Source organism: Stegodyphus dumicola, chromosome 2 (assembly GCF_044657685.1).
Source record: "Stegodyphus dumicola isolate Sdum_Otavi_A_Nest chromosome 2, ASM4465768v1".
Lineage (NCBI taxonomy): Eukaryota > Metazoa > Arthropoda > Arachnida > Araneae > Eresidae > Stegodyphus > Stegodyphus dumicola.
In genome coordinates this window covers 272082096-272099780 of record NC_140769.1, presented here as the reverse complement: position 1 = coordinate 272099780, position 17685 = coordinate 272082096, and the positions used below count along the sequence as shown (strand labels likewise).

Below are 17685 nucleotides of genomic sequence, written 5' to 3'. Positions count from 1 at the left end.
GCTGTGTTGACTTCAAAAATTTTAGATTCTAGAGATACTGTTATTACTGAACTGAAAGCTGATCCTGAATTTGGAAATATCTATGCTTATTTGAAAGACCCCGAAGGCTTTGAACATACAGATATCGATGCGATAAGAAATAGAGCAAAAAACTATGAAATAATAGATAATTTATTATTCTATACGAAAACAACGAACGAAAATCTTGAGTATAAGCCAGTCATCCCAGCCTCGCTTCGATTAAGCATTTTGAGGGAGTTGCACGAAAAAAAAACAGCGGGCCACCTCGGGGTCAGAAAGACTTTAAAAAGGGTACGCGAGGCGGTATATTTCCCGCAATTATACAAAATAGTAACGGCGTATGTCAGGTCCTGCAATCAATGTCAGTTAATAAATGATATTAATTACAGCCCGGCCGGGTACTTAAATAGCATTCGCGCTACATTTCCGAATGAAATTTTAGGCATAGATCTCCTTGGTCCCTTCCCCCAGAGCGAGTTAAATAAAAATCGTTTTCTTTTAGTAATAGTAGATCATTTTTCAAAATGGATAGAAATTGTTCCACTTAAACGCGCGTCAGCCAAAACAGTCGCAGATGCATTCTTACACAGATACATTTTAAAATACGGTGCACCGATAAAAGTCATTAGCGATAACGGAAAACAATTCATTAGTCAAATATTTGAAAACATATGCAATGGACTTGATATACGCCATATCAAAATGGTTCCGTATAGACCACAGGCTAACATAGCAGAAAGAGTTAATAAAAACATTGTAAAAATAATTCGCAGTTACGTTAGCACACATCACAAGCGCTGGGATGGCTACATAAATGAATTAGCTTATGCTTTAAGAACGGCACATCATGATACTACGGGAAAAACTCCAGCAGAATTATTTTTAGGCAGAAAGTTAATTACGCCTTTAGATAAATTATTCTTTGTGCAACAAAGAGAGCAGGAATTCAAACAAAAGGACGTGCAAAAACTAATTGATCAGGCGCTTAAAACCTCGGATACGGCAAGAAATAGGCAGAAAATTTATTACGATAAAAAACGCCGTGAAGCAGATTTTAAAGTTGGTGATAAAGTATTGAAACGGAAATTTTCTTTATCAAGTGCCCCAGACAATTTTATGGCAAAGCTAGCTCCAAAGTTTGAAGGCCCCTATGTAATTCAGGAAATCAAAGGAGTAGTTTTATATCTTAAAAACGAGAGAGGGGAAATCTGTAAAGCAAGTCCCGACCAGGTGAAAAAATACTATAATCCCAATGATTTTGAAATCCTTAAAAGTTTCTTGCAGGACTCAAGTCTAAACGAAATAGAAGGGCCAGAGACTGCAACAACTATTCCACCACCCAAGAAACGGAGAACTGAAGAGAGACCTAGCACTTCTACAACCCGGACGTCGGTATCAAAAAGAAAAAATGATTATCAAACTCCGGCGTTTAAGAAAAACAAAAGTACAGATGAACCGGGTAAAGAAACCGTGGTAAAAAGAAAAACACCACCTACAAAGGATGGCAGGAGGAATTACACATCAAGAAGAACGCGCACACGGCCACAGAGTCAGGTGCCAGCAAGGCCGCCGTTCCGGAAACTGAAATGCCAACAGGAAGCACAGAAGTACGAGGAACAGAAGAAATTCAAGGACTCCAGACCGGAGGACGTCAAGACCAGCCGTCCCAGGCAGAAACGCAAAAGCCAACAACCAGATGATTACTCCGTCAAGAGGCCAGCATGTACAGGACGCAAAAGAAAGATCAACGGGGACGACAATTGGAGATCAACAAGGAGAAGATTGACATCCATGACACCTCTAACTTGGGATCAATTTTGTCAAAAACGGATGACGGAGTTTCAAGCATCAAAAACTCAAAGATAAGTTAAAACCTTCTATAAATATTTTTCTCTTTTGTTCCGAAATGTTATGCATAAGTACGAAGTTCTATGTTTTGACGAAAGTCAATATGTCTCGGTTGAGACTTAGTTTTGTTTTACTTTATTTAGCTAAGGCAAAAGTATTATTTTCTTTAAGTGTAAAAGCTAAAAACAAGCATTTTCTGTTGGTCGAAAGACTAATTCTGTTATGTTAAAGCCAAAATTTGGCCGGAGATAAAAATAACTTCGTATTCTTGTATGTACTAATAAGAATTTTAGTTTCAGTGCCGCCAGCTTGGCGAAGGATGAGTAAAGTAAAAATTTATTTTCTCTTATTCATTTTATGGTAAATTGTAAAAAGCATATGTATTAAATTTTTGTAAATGTATGTAAATACTTGCATGTTATGTAAAAGTAGAATTTAGTCTAGAAGCATAAAATTGTAGATGCTAAAAGTGAATGCTTAAAAGCAATGAAGTCAAAATTTAAGTATTAAACTGTAAAGTCATGCTTTAGAGCGAAAGCCTGCATGTTTAAAAGATGAATGAGGGGGAAGTTAGAATGAATGTGTTTTGTAGGGTTCTCCACCTACATTTGAATTTTTAAGAATATTAAAGTAGCTCATTGAGTTGTAGAATGTCGAGTAAGGTGTGTCTATTTGGTTGTTGAATTCTAACAAATCATGGTGGTTAGGGGAAGTGTTGTAAGACTAAAACACGAATATTCCCGTTTGACACCACACACGGTGGAGAGCCAGGGTAAAGTTAAATTAATGCTTGAAAAATTGAATGAATGTGAAGTAAGCAATAACTAAGAAAAACGAAACGTTAAAAACAAAAATTTATTGTGTCAAGAAAGTGTAAATTATAATGTATGTAGAAAGATACTGATACTTATTCCTTCCAGATGCTGGAAGGAAAGACCAAGATTGATTGATGAAGTCCAGGAAAAGTTGCTGTAAGAAGAAACCTTTGTAAAGAGTAACAGAATTTTAATTGTTACATAAGATTATTTTTGTGTAAACGAGGCTTTCGCCAGTTAGTTCAGAATTAGATAAACTTACAACAGGTCGTTTGTAGGACCTGCTTCCAAGTTTTCAAAATTCTGGCAGCGGCAAATGTAGGGTTTATATTTATTTTAACTAACATTTATTTTAAGTTTAAACTATCTTTCCTGTCAATCCTTACTTTCCCCTGGAACTGCCAATGCCAGAATATGTAAATTTGAGTAGAACGCGCAAGCATTCAAATTATCAGCGGAAGTAGTATGATTTAAATAGAAGGAAACAAGTTCGGTGAGAGAGAGTTATTCTTACTTAGCGAGCGCGGAGGTAGTTATAGAGATTTGAAAAACCCCGCGTTGCGGCCTATGTGCTTGGCGGGAAGTAGTTGCAATTGTTCCAGTGAGCTTCAAGTCTGCTGAATTAGCAGCCGTATTGTAAAACGCGGTGAGTTAGTTATTTGAGAGAGCCTCGTAGTTAGAATATTGTCTTTAATTTCTTTTCAGGTTTTTATTTTTATTTTGACTGCCGAGTTGGCACCGTTTGTAAGCGTCAAGAGAACGCAATTGTAAATTAGTACGTTGAATAAAAAGGGACTTAAACCCTTTATAAGACTCTGTGGTTTATACAAGCTTTCACAGTCACCTCTTGGTTGCGTGCTAGTTAGAGGCGCGCAACGTTATAAAGTAAGAATATAAAAATATTAACTAAACTTTGGAATAACAAACAAGGGCCTCCGAGAAGATTGGCCGTATATTAACAGGAAGCCGTATGTAGTACAGAGAACTGTTAACACTACAATACGTTTAAAATTATTAAGAGGATTAAACCTCTGGTCTGGAAGGCAACCAGCAACCGAGTAAAACTGCTAAGGCAAGCGGCCTGCTTCTACTAACTCCTTCCTCTCTCTTGCTTGGCAAAAAGCCACAACTTAAGTACTTGGCGTTCGCCAGACAAATTTTCATAAATAAGTTAAAGCTTTTAATTCTGGCCGGAAGTAGAAAATAAGAAGTGATAGTAAAGATTTAAAATAAAATAAACGTTAGTAAAACTTAAGATCCTTATAAGGCTACAAATTTAGCTAGAACATTATAATATGCTTTATAAAGATGATGCATGACAGAAAATGTATTTATAGATTGGTTATTAGTTAAAGCGCATGTTAAACGTTCGGCGGACTGGATTGATAGAGCTCCAGGACTTCAGTTTGGAGACCGTAGTTTAGAATGTTAAAATTTTGGACTTAATTAAGTCTTGTTGTTGGCTTTTCAGATACGTTTGCTGTCAATACATGTTCCCTCCGAGGCGGGGGTCTTCTGTGGAAAAATTAACATCTTCGCAGTGACCAGAACCATCGTTTATTCGGTGGTAGGTCCAGAGTGAGCAGAGACCGTATGGTACTGTCTTGCTTGGTTGTGGGGACGTTATAGGTTGAGATATCGAAGGTTGTCCTTGAGAGTTTGGCTCCCCTTGGTCAGGATGGTATATGTCAAACTCTGTTCTAAGCTTTTTTTGTGGATGCCAGCCGTCGAGAAAGCTTAGAACACAGTTCGGCATCTACCACCCTGACCAAGGGGATCCAAACTCTCAAGGACAACCTTCGATATCTCATCCTATAACGTCCCCACAACCAAAGGGCAGACAAGACAGTACCATATGGTCCATGCTGACCCTGGACCTGCCAGCCGTCGAGAAAGCTTAGAACATAATTCGGCATCTACCACCCTGACCAAGGGGATCCAAACTCTCAAGGACAACCTTCGATATCTCACCTTATAACGTCCCCACAACCAAGGGGCAGACAAGACAGTATCATATGGTCCCTGCTGACCCTGGACCTGCCAGCCGTCGAGAAAGCTTAGAACATAGTCCCGCCATTGTCATTGGTCGTCCACCATTGTCATTGTATTGCATTTGCCAGATCTTATGAAACAAAAGTCGTCCGTCTGGGTTGACCGGGAGAGGGTTATACTATAGGGTATTTTCTCCTTTCTTTCTGTATGCTTTCGTGGTGTAACGATAGCACACTCGGCGAGTATTCGAGGGGTTTAGGTTGTTCGAGTCCCGGCAAGGGAATTGCTCATTTTTCGTGTTCCCTACTTCCAAAATCGTATTGATTCTACAATGTCTCCTTGGATGGCTTCCAGGGGTTGCTAAGGCGGCCATCGAACCAGCCAGGTCTGGGTGCCCCTTCGTCCTAGTACACTACTACTTCGTCCTAGTACTCAATACATGTTGAATATCAATGCTATGTACTTTACACTCATTTAATTTTTTTTTTCTTTTTCTTAGCCACTCAGCCAGCGTTTTAGTATATTGCCAGTCACTCCCCCCGCTTCCACTACGTCTCCTACAAGTCAACGGAAAAGTGGATTGAGGAGTTGGTTAAGATCTTCTTTGCAACCAACAGAGGTAAATTTGAATGTTTATTAAACCGTGCGATTGCAAAAGTTTATTTATAATTATACATAATATATATATATATTATGTATGCCGTCGAGAAGCTGTATACTATACTACTATATATACTGCCGTCCTCTATGCCCTTAAATGGATATTGAAAAGCAATTTTGCAAGAAATTCTAACTTCTATATTTTTACAGATTGCATGTCTTGTTTAAATGCACTTTATAATGCAGAAAATAATAATGGTCTGATTATCGATATTAAAGATCTTTTCCAAAAACTATCCTTATCCTTTAATATTAAGTTTGGTTGGGTTAAAGCCCATATCGGAATATACGGTAATGAGAGAGCGGATGTGCTCGCAAAAGAGGCTGCCATAGGGAGTGTTTCGGGGACGCCTTATGTTCAGGGTTAAAAAAAAATAGCAACTAAAGTTATTTATTCGTTTTATTTTAAACAATGGCAGTTACAATGGAATTCTTCTAAAAGGAAAAGTCGCTATTCAAAACATTTAGAAGTGATTAGGAAAAAAAAAATTATCTTTAATGATTTTGAAGTTAACCAGTTTCTGACCGGACATGGGCGTTTCCCGGGATACTTCGCTAGGTTTAAGATACAGAACGACGATAAATGTAAACTATGTGGTCTGTTTGGTGATGCTAAGCATTTCCTCGAGGTCTGTCCCTACTTTGATGGCTTGAGAAACAATAAAAATATTGATTTTGAAAATCCCTTTTTATGTTATAAAGATTTCACACAATTATGTAAATCTGTGATGAAATTTATTGACGGTGAGCGCCGGGCAGTGGGAATCAAGTGTATGATATTTGCATTTTATTGCCATCACTAATTAGTATATTTTAATAATTTGTTGTTACCATTGTTTGTGTTTATTATTCGCTTATTTGTTTTTGTCTTTAGTGTCTGCTCTTGTCTAAATGTTTGTATTTTTATTCTATTCTTCACTTTTATGCTTATAATTATTATTTACACATGATTATTCTCATTTAGATATTTTGTGTTTCATTTTTTCATTTGTTGAAATGGGCATGGCCTGTCATGACCATAAGACCGACTTGTTTGGTTAGGCGGGTCGGGCTGCTCCCGCTACTGATACTTATACTACTATATATACTTTTGATGTAAGAGAATGATTCAAGTAAGATTTTGAGAGGGTTTTTTTTCCCCTCATTTCAGTCAAATTTAATGCAGTATTAATATAGCATGAGATTTTTACTGTAATTAAATTACAAAATTCATTCCAGTAATGAAACTATTACATTTAATCTAAGCATACTTTAAACTAGACATTATGAAGCCTTTACCTCAACCGTAAACTGGTCGAGATTAATTAGTTCAAAGGGGTTTGTCCATGAAGGACTATTGTTTTCGTTTTGCGATTTTGCTTTGAAAATTTTAAAAGGCTGTATCATGTTTCAAATCGTTGCCACCGAATACTATCGCCCTGTATAATATTTGAAAAATTTAAATAATGAAGAATCTGCATAAATGCAAGTATGTTTCTCGCATTGTCATAAAACAACGCTACCTAGGACTATTCAATTTTGAATGACGTAATCCTACTACGAATATGGACATCTGAAAGCCCAAATTGGGAATTTGGAATTTGTTTTATGATAAATTTCATATTTTGTAAAACTTTAACGAATTTTTGATTCACAAACTCAACGATTTAAAAATGAGAGATGGCAACACTCTAACGGAGGGGAGGAAACCTTTTTATTTCCACCGCGCGGAACTGTGTATCGGAAGTTCTAAAGATAGGCTCATTTTAAAATTATTTTGCGAATTGCTGTTGAACTGAATTTTATGCTTTAAGTGCGAAGAACATGATATTTAATAAATACCGGTAACATACAAAACTTTCAAAAAAAACGCCCCTTTAGACGTAATTTAAAATCTGAAACCTTTCAGATTTGTTGTTGTTGTTTTTTGTTTGTTTGTTTACTTTTTCTTAATTTCGTAGCATCGATAAAAAGAAAGACATGAAACTGCCTGAAAATTGAAATACGTTTTGTTGAAAAAAGCAGCGTGGATCTGTCAGAGTTGCAAAACCAGCAGTCATCTGTAATTAATACCGTATTTCCTCGCGCATTTCCCCCCCTCTTTTTTTCACTAATTTTGTCCCCCGAAAATCAAGAGGGGAAATTATGCGAATAACTAAATTACTAAAGGAAGCGGTTACAGTAAGAACATAAAAAAATGAGACGCAGTTACGGTTGAAGTGCAGGTAACTATCACAATATTATTTCTTAAAAGAAATCTACATTCCAATAAGAATACATAGTATTATTAACATTATAATACCAAATTAGATATTTTCATGTCTACTTCCCTATAACTTAAATATCGACCATTCTTACTGTTGTGTCTGCTACTCCTTAGGCCTTAAATCATCCATAAATAATTAGAGAAAGTGAATGAGCAGCTGGCTCATAGAAATCGTAGGGTGAATGTCAGCTCATGTTTGCTTCGCTGTGATGGGTCAGTTCTTGTATTAGGCTGTTATAAAGTTCAACAATTCGAAGGAAAGTTCGGCGTGACCTTTACAGGTAGTTTGCGAGATTTTGGATGTAGTAGCACGAAAATAATCACTACGTGGATGAATCCATTTTAAAATTTGGGAGTTCAATCTCTGAACTCATTAGGGAGGGGCTTGAGGGCTCATTAGGCAATTGAGCGAATATTTTTTACTTTTCAGAATCTGGCACTGAAACGTTAGGGGGCAATATGGGAGGATATGCGGTAATTATAAATATATAAACAACTTTTTAATTATTCAGAATTACACATTCGGCTTCAGAGATAAGAAATACGATGAATTTGTTTTATCTAACCGAGTCATCTTTCATGGAGAATTTCCAATTAAACCAGTGCTGCTTATTAATTATTCTCTCTGTTCGAAAATTAATATCAGATATGCAAAATTCATTTAGAATTTAACAGTTTTATTTCAATTTTGGGAACTCTACCAAATAAAAAACATTTAAAATCGTAAAAACAACCTTGTATTTAGCGTAGGTATAATGAAACACTCAATCGATTTCGAGGTCAGCTAAAGGTCCCTCCTCATCAGGAGAAAGAAATACCTAGAAAGAAGAAAATAAAGGAGAAGGAGTCACAGAAACACGTGGTCCTTATCAGCACTGCTTTTGTCTAAAAAACATTTGTTAGCTGAATCAGACAACCAAAGAATACTACGCCATTTTCTTTTTTACTCTGAACAATGGCTAGCAGGAAAAGAAATAAAACCCCTATCATTTCGAACTTTAATATTAATTTAAATATAAATTGATGTATGAAAATTTCGGGTTTGCTACCATAAACCGCAAATGACAAAATGGCAAATAACATTCATAATGTCCATTTTGAGGTTTTTTAATTACATCGAAAAAGAAATATGTAAGCATAATGGCCAAGAAGTCTTCTGAAAAGAGGTTCTGTAATGTGTTGAAAATGTTTGGAATAAAAACAGAAAAAACGTTCACTGGCAAAGCTAACGTTGGGTAATGATGAAACCTTTCTATGAAGTTTAAAAGAAGTTCCAAAATACCAAAATTCCTTTCGGGACCTTTAAATGTTGATATGATAACAGAAAACTCATTCTTTGTGCCGACATTTCCTTTTAGAAAGTTTAGCTCCATAAAGCTGAAATTTGAACGTGCATGACTTCCTTCTTTTTACTTCCTTATACGAAGTAAAGGAAGTATTGTAATCGAAAAAAAAAATCGGGTGTCATATTTCAACGATAATATCCATTTTGATCAATGTCGAATGCAATTTATGGATGCTTTTCAGTCACATCTGTACGTAAGGATAGAATAAAGAACTTTTTTTCCCAAAACGAATATAAAATGAATTAAGAAGAGATATTTTCGTGACGTCTATACGTATGTACGTACGTACGTATCTTGCATAACTCAAAAACGATTAGCCTCAGAACGTTGGTCTGCTATAACATGTAGCTGTGTACTTTTCGTTTTGGTTATAATAGGCTACACTATATATATATATATATATATATATATACTCGCTCTGTTACTCGGCTCGGTGAACTCAGTTTTGTTCTTGTTATAAGTTGGTAAATTGTGCAAATTTTTTTTTGCTTTAAAAATGTTTGAATTGTATTGTTCTTATGTTCTACTGAAAGTTTTTATGCCTTTATTGAATCTGCATGCAATATTTGTAGAATTATCAAGAATTTAAAAGTTGTTTAAATGCGGCTAAGCCTAATGGAACAGCCATATTTTTTTACATTTGAAACTTAGCAGAAAAGTAAATGAAGTCAGTTTCTTTAATTTCAGTGTCTTTTTGCCGAGTGGGGCCAAAAGTAAACTTTCAGTTTTGTGCACTGCAGAATCTGTCTTCTTGAACGCTGGCCGAATTGTTTCTTTTTGCATAGAAATTCTAATTTTAAGTGTAAAAATTATTTTTTTAATGAGATACATTCCGATGACTTCATTGATCACATGACTTATGTATACCTTTTGTAAACAAACAATGCAGATAACCTCAGAGATCACGTGACTTATGTACAGCTAATGCAAACAAGCAAGGTCATTCTTTCTCTTCTTATGTTGCGGGATGTATCTCGTTGTTTTAAGTGTATGTGTTGTTTTGTATTTCTTCATATTTTTTAATTTTTAATGATGATATTTTGAGTTTTTGTGTACCGCGAAGTGAGGGCTGAATTAATTGAATGAGAACTATAACTTCAATAAAATTTGAGGCAATAAATTTAAATGAAATTCAGGAAGAAATGTGTATAATTTAATATGCCGTACAAGGAAGTCGTGTGGTGTCCACATGAGATTTTTTCTTTACCTGATGTTGCAATTTTGTCTCTGCAGCACCATGTATTTATTTACAACAATCGTTGTAATAGATGAACTAACCGAATAAGTAAAAGTAAATTTAAAAAATATGGAAGTTAAAAGGTAAGAAAAGAATTTATTGGTATTATAGACTTTTAATGGAATGTGTAATGGTGTCATTAAAAAGTAATTCTGACATAATTATACACATTGAACAGAAGAAAAAAAAAAAAAAAAAAAAAAAAAAAAAAAAAAAAAAACTTTCAAAATACATTAATATCAGCTGTAATCCCGAAGTATAAATAAAGCTAAATGCTGTCTTTATGTATAATTTATGTACCAAATTAGAAAAAAAAATTTTTATAGATGGAATAACTACACTTATGTCCATAAATTAAGGATAATGCAAAATAAGGCAAAGGAAGAGTTAGAAGCAAAACAAATTTGACTTATTTGTAAAGCTTATTTTTTAAACAAAAGGTAAAGAGCAAAAAAAGATGCTATATGTTTGATATTATTAAAAAAAAAATTAGCGATTTTTTCTCCCGGGAGCAAATTAAAAAAAAAAAAAAAAAAAAAAAACCCTATTTACAAAAAAAACCAATATTACATGCTTGGTATGATTATTAATACATTGTATGTCTCCCAGACGATGCAATACAGTCCGTACAACGCCTAGGCATGCTGAATATCAAATTATCGATCTGATCTTGGGGGATATTACACCACTCAAAAAGCAATGCTCTCCGAAGTTCCGGTAGACATGTAGGAGGAGGTTGACGGGCTGCAACTCGTCGGAAAAGCATGTCCCACACGTGCTCTACTGGATTCAAGTCCGGTGAGAATGCTGGCCAGTCCATACGGGTGATATCCTCCGATTGAAGGCATTCGCTTACGATGTTTGCACGGTGAGGACGGGCGTTGTCATCCATAAACACAAATTGTGCGCCCAAAACAAACGTACATGTTGTTCCACAATGACGTCCCGATAGATTTGGCTTGTCATGGTTCCAATTTGAACATGCAGGTCAGTTATGGAACCCACAATAATTCCACCCCAAACGAGCCCTCCTGCACCACCGTAACGGTGTCGTTCAATGATGTTTTCTTGGTGGTAACGGGTACCTGGAGCTCTCCATATGAAAGTCCGGCGAGAATCAGACTGCAAGCTAAACCTGGACACGTCGGAAAACATCACACAAGCCCACTGTTGCGGTGTCTACAATGCATGCTCTCTACTCCAGGCTAACCGCAGGCGACAGTGAGTTTCAGTAAGTGGAACGCATCTGACAGGTCTACGAGCATATAGACCAATCTGCTCTAAGCGTCTGTACACGGTCTGCCTCGAAATTGTCGTACCAATGGCTGAAGAGAGCTGACGAGACAGATCTGAGGCTGTGCTCTGCCTGTTTCTTTTGGCAGTAACTGTCAAATACCGGTCCTCATTCGGCGTTGTAACTCTGGGGCGACCTGTGCTGTAACGTCTACTCACATTACCATTATCTTGGAATCGTTGCCAAAGCCTGGAGTTGACACTCTGGGCAATTCCAAGTTCGTCTGATACTTCCAGTTGTGTACGCCCACATTCCAGACGGCCGATAATTCTACCACGTAAAAAATCATCCAAATGCGTCCTTTGTGTCATAACTATTCGGTTATTGCACTGAAATGCTTATAAAGCGCCTGCGAACAATTTTACTTCATTGCCTGTATTCCTTATATATCACTCTCTTACACTCTCGTCATTGCGACGTACCATCGGTGTCATCTGCTTACTTCCTGAAATTTGCATATGATTCTTGAAAATGTGTGTAGTGATTTTACAGGTAATATATTTATTTTAGAGTTCGATTTCAGAGTGACTCCGAATTATCCTTAATTTATGGACATGAGTGTATATAGGAACAAAACTCAAGCATAAAATGTCAACTTATTTTGAGTTGGAGAGAGGTTTTAATAGATTATACATCTAGTAATTTGCATAACTTCTGGAAACTTACATATTTATATTGTATTTCGATTCCAGAATGGTACTTCCCATCAACAGCTGGATCCAGTGCTTAAAGATGTTGAACTTAGACGTCCACATCCACAGTCATCAGTCGGAGTCGGCTCTTGCATGCCATCTGGTTCCAGGAGTAGTGTTGCCCTCTTAAGGCAATCTTTGATAAACGCTGACAACCCTTATACACTCTGGCCTTCGGCAAGCACAGAAACCAGCAATAAGGTACGATTCTTGGTTACGCCAGTACCAGAAGAAGCTCCTCTTGGCGTTCCGACATCACCGGTCCGACGTAGAGTAAGCCGGTTCCTACAAGATCCTTGTGTTATTCTCAAGGAGACTACTTGCTGACTAACTGCGCTTAAGGCTGGTTCTTAATTATTACACCGAGCAGATAACTTAATACTTCATTGCAGTCTGCTAAGACATCATTTCAACAGATACCACATACATTTTTCTCATTTCTCATAAAAATGTGTGCAGGTCACGAAAGAGATTTCCGGATTTTGTCTGAGAAAGTTGAAAAGCCAAAATATTTTAGGCATCTCTTGACTGCAAAAATTATTTATTGTTCAGAATAATTACTAAGTCCTGAAAGGGCAATCAAGTATTGTTTCAAAAGCAGGACTTGCTCTTATTGTCAAGTTATTCTGGGCATGTACTTGGGTAGGCTAATTTGCAAATCATACTTTGGCAGAAATCAAGCTTCCTGTTAAATATGGGTCATATAAAAAGCCTCCGCGCTTTCTTGGTACATTTTTGCACACAAATCATTAAAAATCAATTTTAATCAAGTATATATTGACGATTATTATCTATGATCTTTTGCCATTTTTCGGGTAGCTTCATAATTCCATCGGTGTAGAACTTCTATGGCTTGTCGTCGAAAAACTTGGGAGAGTGATTTTCAGTAGCTCTTTGGTCGACCAATGTCTTACCATCAAAGAGAGTTTTGCAGAGACCGAAGAAAATGGTAGTCAGACGATGCAAGGTTCGGGCTTATATGGTGGATGCATCAAAACTTCCCAACCAAGTTCCGTCAATTTGCTCCGAGTCATCAAAGATGTGTGTGGCCGCGCATTGCCATGTTGGAACATGGCAATGCGCGGCCTTTCTTTTGCCAATTTTGGTTCAACTTCTTTTCTTTTGCCAATTCTGGTCCAACTTCCTTTCTTTTGACCAATTCTGGTCGCTGTTCCTGTATTGCTTCGTTCAAAATGGTCGAGTTGCGCACAGAACAGGGCCAAATTGATGATTTCGCCAGGTTGCACCAGATTGCAATTTATTCTGTGCCAGCTTCTTTTCTTTTGGCCAATTTTGGTCGCTGTTTGGTTCCACCAGAGCAACCAATTCTGGTTGCACCAGATAGCAATTTATTCTGTGCCAACTTCCTTTCTTTTGGCCAATTCTGGTCGCTCTTTCTGTATTTCTTCGTTCAAAATGGTCGAGTTGCGCACAGAACAGGGCTGAATTGATGATTTCGCCAGGTTGCACCAGATTGCAATTTATTCTGTGCCAGCTTCTTTTCTTTTGGCCAATTTTGGTCGCTGTTTGGTTCCACCAGAGCAACCAATTCTGGTTGCACCAGATAGCAATTTATTCTGTGTCAACTTCCTTTCTTTTGGCCAATTCTGGTCGCTCTTTCTGTATTGCTTCGTTCAAAATGGTCGAGTTATGCACAGAACAGGGTCGAATTGATGATTTCGCCAGGTTTCACCAGATTGCAATTTATGGGGCACCCAAACACTGAGCTTCTTTCTGTAACCTGTTCTTTTCAAATGATTCCAAACTGTCATGTGGTTGATGTTTAGTGCCTTCGCTATTTCGTGACAGATTACTTGCCGATCTTGCTCCACCAGTTGCAAAATTTCATCGACTTTTTCAGTGACTGGCCGACCAGAGCGAGGTGCATCTTTGATATCGAAATTTCCAGAACGAAATCGAGCAAACGCCTCCTGGGTCCTTCGTTCACTGACAGCATTCTCATCATACACTTCACAAATTTGTCGGCATGTTTTTGCAACCTTTTTATATTTTTCATAGTAAAAAAGCATCACATAACATATTTCTTCAGATATTTCATTCATTTCCAAATCAATATAACTTTTTACACAAGCAAAGAATTAGAAAACTATTTTCACAAACAATGGAAGCCAAATGTCACTTTTTAAGCACATGTTTGAGACAATCGGTTGAGTGTTGCCGGATACATAGCCATCAACACCATCTGGTGGCAAAAAAACGCGAAGACTTTTTATATGACCCAATATATGGATGTTAGGAATATTAAATTTCGAACCGAATTTTAAAATTTAGTGAATTTCCAAAGGATTCTTTTGCTTTTACTTTTAGAAAACGCTGGAAATAAATAATTTTACTTAATTGTGAACTAAAATTATTGGTTCCGAGATAGAAGATCAAATATAAAGCAATTTTTCAAATACTAATCCAAAATATCCAGAATATATGGTTGTAGGTATTACAGCATTTCTGCAGTTAGATTTACTGTTTCTGCATTTTTACTTATTTGTATGGGATAGTTTTTGAATGTTTTCTCTCTTTTTTTTTCAAAACCCCCTAATGAACTATAAAATAAGTATCGATACTATTTTGCTTTTTGAAAAGCTCCTTTCCATTTCACAGTATTTTGTAAAATGCCTTCTAAAATTCGTAAAATGTTGTTTATCTTAGATTTCTTGAAAATAAATTTTCGTCTTTAATAAATCTGAAAAATGTTAAAGCAGATCATATATTTAAATCAATTTTGTATTTAATTAATTAAAAATGGGCCCACCAGCGGCCGAGCGGTAAAGACGCTGAACACTGGTAGTTCGGTCTGAGGTTCGAATCCCGCGAACGGGCTGGCTGCATGGGCGTTTTCGTGGTTTTCCCCATGTGTAACGTGTATACGAGCCAGTTTCCCTTAGAAAGTCCTCCACGAAAGGCATCCCTCCCTTTAGGCAGATAGCCCTCGTGTGCTTTGCCATAATTAAATACACCAAATAATTAAAAATGATTAAAACCAAATCCTGTTAAAACTAATTATGTCTCAGTATTTGAAAGCAAAATTACTGAAATTTTGTATTTTCAATAATTTTCGTACTTTTGGCGCAATTTATTACATGCACACTGCGGGAAAAAAAAAAAAAATAAAAAATGGGACAGTTCTATATCTCCCGTTCTACTGGGCCGATTGACGAAAGTCAAATTGTGTTTTTCATATCTCGAAAGTGCGACTTATTATATATATTAGATTTATATATAGCATTTTTCTAACATAGGTGCTTTGACACAAAATGGGAGTTTTTCTGAAGTAACATACCAATTTTTTTCCAAATTTCGATTGTACTATTCATATTATGCCTAAATATTAAAATTTGTAAAATTTGGTGCGGAATTTACAGAGAAATTCACAAATTTATCTTGGCGACTTTTTTTTCAATTTGCGCCAAGAATAATTCACTTGGCGAACTTCTTAATATATGGCAACCCATTTTCCTTTTCCTTCAACTGTAAAGGACCGGATAAAAAGTCACATCGTTCTCCCTTCAAATAATTTTAACAAAGTGCCTAAACCGTATTTGATTTTATTATCGCTTTCGACAACGATGCCAAATTTCAAAACGAGCCAATATATGAATTCACGTATATCTTTGGAAATTTTCAATAAAAATTTTTCATTTTTTGCAAGTATGATTAGAACTACATCTACTTGAGATGATGGTAAATATTTTATAGATTTCAAAATATGTTTTCGAAAAATTTATAAAAATTATTTTAAAATATAAATTTTGGGGCGAATTTTATTTGGAATGAACCTCAACTTCGAAATGTCAAAGGAAGAATCAAATAAGTTTAATAAAAAGCAAATATATATACCAAACTCAATTACCATGGAGGGGCTAAAATTTTGAGAGCTAATGTTTTAAAAACTACTCGTGTGATATTTACAAAACTTGTCAGTTTGGCTTAATTTGAGTGGTAGAATCGGAATATGGAAAAATATTTTTATGTTGTATCAGAAAAAGTCCGATTTTGTGTCAAAATATCTATATTAAACTATATATATAAGTCTAATACATATCCTAAATCGCTCTTTTTAGACATGAAAAACGCAAGTTGAGTTTCGTCAGTTGGCTCTGTAAAACGGGAGATAAAGAACTAATTAATTTTTTTCTCAATGTACATGTATTTTAATCATTCCATTTCTTTCCAAAACTGTAGGTCCTTTAGTATTACTCCGTGGATTCTTAATTGACAGACATTGGGGAAGATTACAATGAAGGAAAATTAAATGAATTCATATGCTTATGCAATGAAACTGAGCGCAGAAAGTTCTAAAAAATATGTAATTCTTTTAGGTATTGTTTAAGTCGAACTAATCTAAATCACCTGGTTTGCAGTCAGTGTCTGTACGTCTACGGAAACATTAGTTGTGATATGTTTCATATACTATTGAAACAAAAACAAGTTCCTTTCAATCATCTTCCGTGTTAATTTTGTCTATCTTGTCTTTTCTACATTTTTTAAAAATAAAATATCATGGTATTTGTGAGAGCTGTAAAATGAGTGTTAAAAGAATTTACCGTATTCGAAATTTTGTAAAATGTGAATAACCCATGTTTTATGGTCTTATCCAGACCTCCACTGATGATTCCATTAATAATAATAATAATACAATTAAAAATATTATGAGAATAATTCCTAGGTATTTATTTAGAAGAAATAAAATACAACGTTATTAAAACAAGAAGAAATTTATCAAATTTCTATCTATGCTTTTATTTAAGCAAACATTTAATCGACGATTTCTTTTTTATCTAATATCGTTTGGCAGAAAAAGTGAAATTCTATATTCAGTGAGCGAAACAAGTTCCGAATTAAATTACCTTACATTATTTTGAGTTGTAAAATGATGTTGCCAATGCAGGTCAAGCTAATAATTTAAACGCATTTTAAAAATTTCCAGGGCAGCTGTATGCTACAGAAATTTTGAAAACGTTTTTCAACTTTAAATTTTTGTTTAAAAGGTTTTGAAAAAGCTTGGACAATTTTTGTTTATGTTCATTCAAAATGATTTTATTATTTAAATGTATTTATTTGTTAGCCAAGAATTATCTACTGTCTTTCTATGCTTATAATGGAAGTCCTTCGTAAAATAAAATTATTTTTGTTTTTGTTTCTTGTCTTGTTTTATTCTCATGGCCTGCGTATATTTTCAAGAAGAGCTGTATAATTACCGTTGAATTTATATTTAAAACTTGTAATAACAAAAATCTGATAGATCTAAGAATGTTTTTATTACGAAGTCGCTTTGTTTTCGTTTTGCGATTTTGCGTTGAATCACTATAAATGGCTGTACCACTTTTCAAACTGTTGCCACCAAATACTATCTCCCTGTATTATATTTGAAGAAATTAAATAATGAAGAATCTGCATAAATGTATGTATTTTTCTCACATTGGGATAAAACAACGGTACATAGAACCATCGAATTTTGAATTACATAATCCTACTGCGAATATGGACATGCGGAAGCCCAAATGCAAATGTGAAATT

At 35.5% G+C, this 17685-nt stretch overlaps 1 protein-coding gene across 2 annotated transcripts in view; it reads left to right on the top strand.

The window, feature by feature from the left end:
- LOC118192998 (uncharacterized) overlaps window positions 1–17685 on the top strand; it is a 263491-nt gene that overhangs the window by 188482 nt on the left and 57324 nt on the right. The window contains exons 18-19 of one of the 2 annotated variants that reach the window (XM_035364028.2): window positions 5176–5295; window positions 12151–17307. In XM_035364028.2, the coding sequence (XP_035219919.1) occupies window positions 5176–5295; window positions 12151–12477 (447 nt within the window). In that variant the 3' untranslated portion in view covers window positions 12478–17307. Of the gene's footprint in view, window positions 1–5175; window positions 5296–12150; window positions 17308–17685 lie in introns of those variants that run through there. The other variant, XM_085812154.1, reaches the window with a different exon arrangement.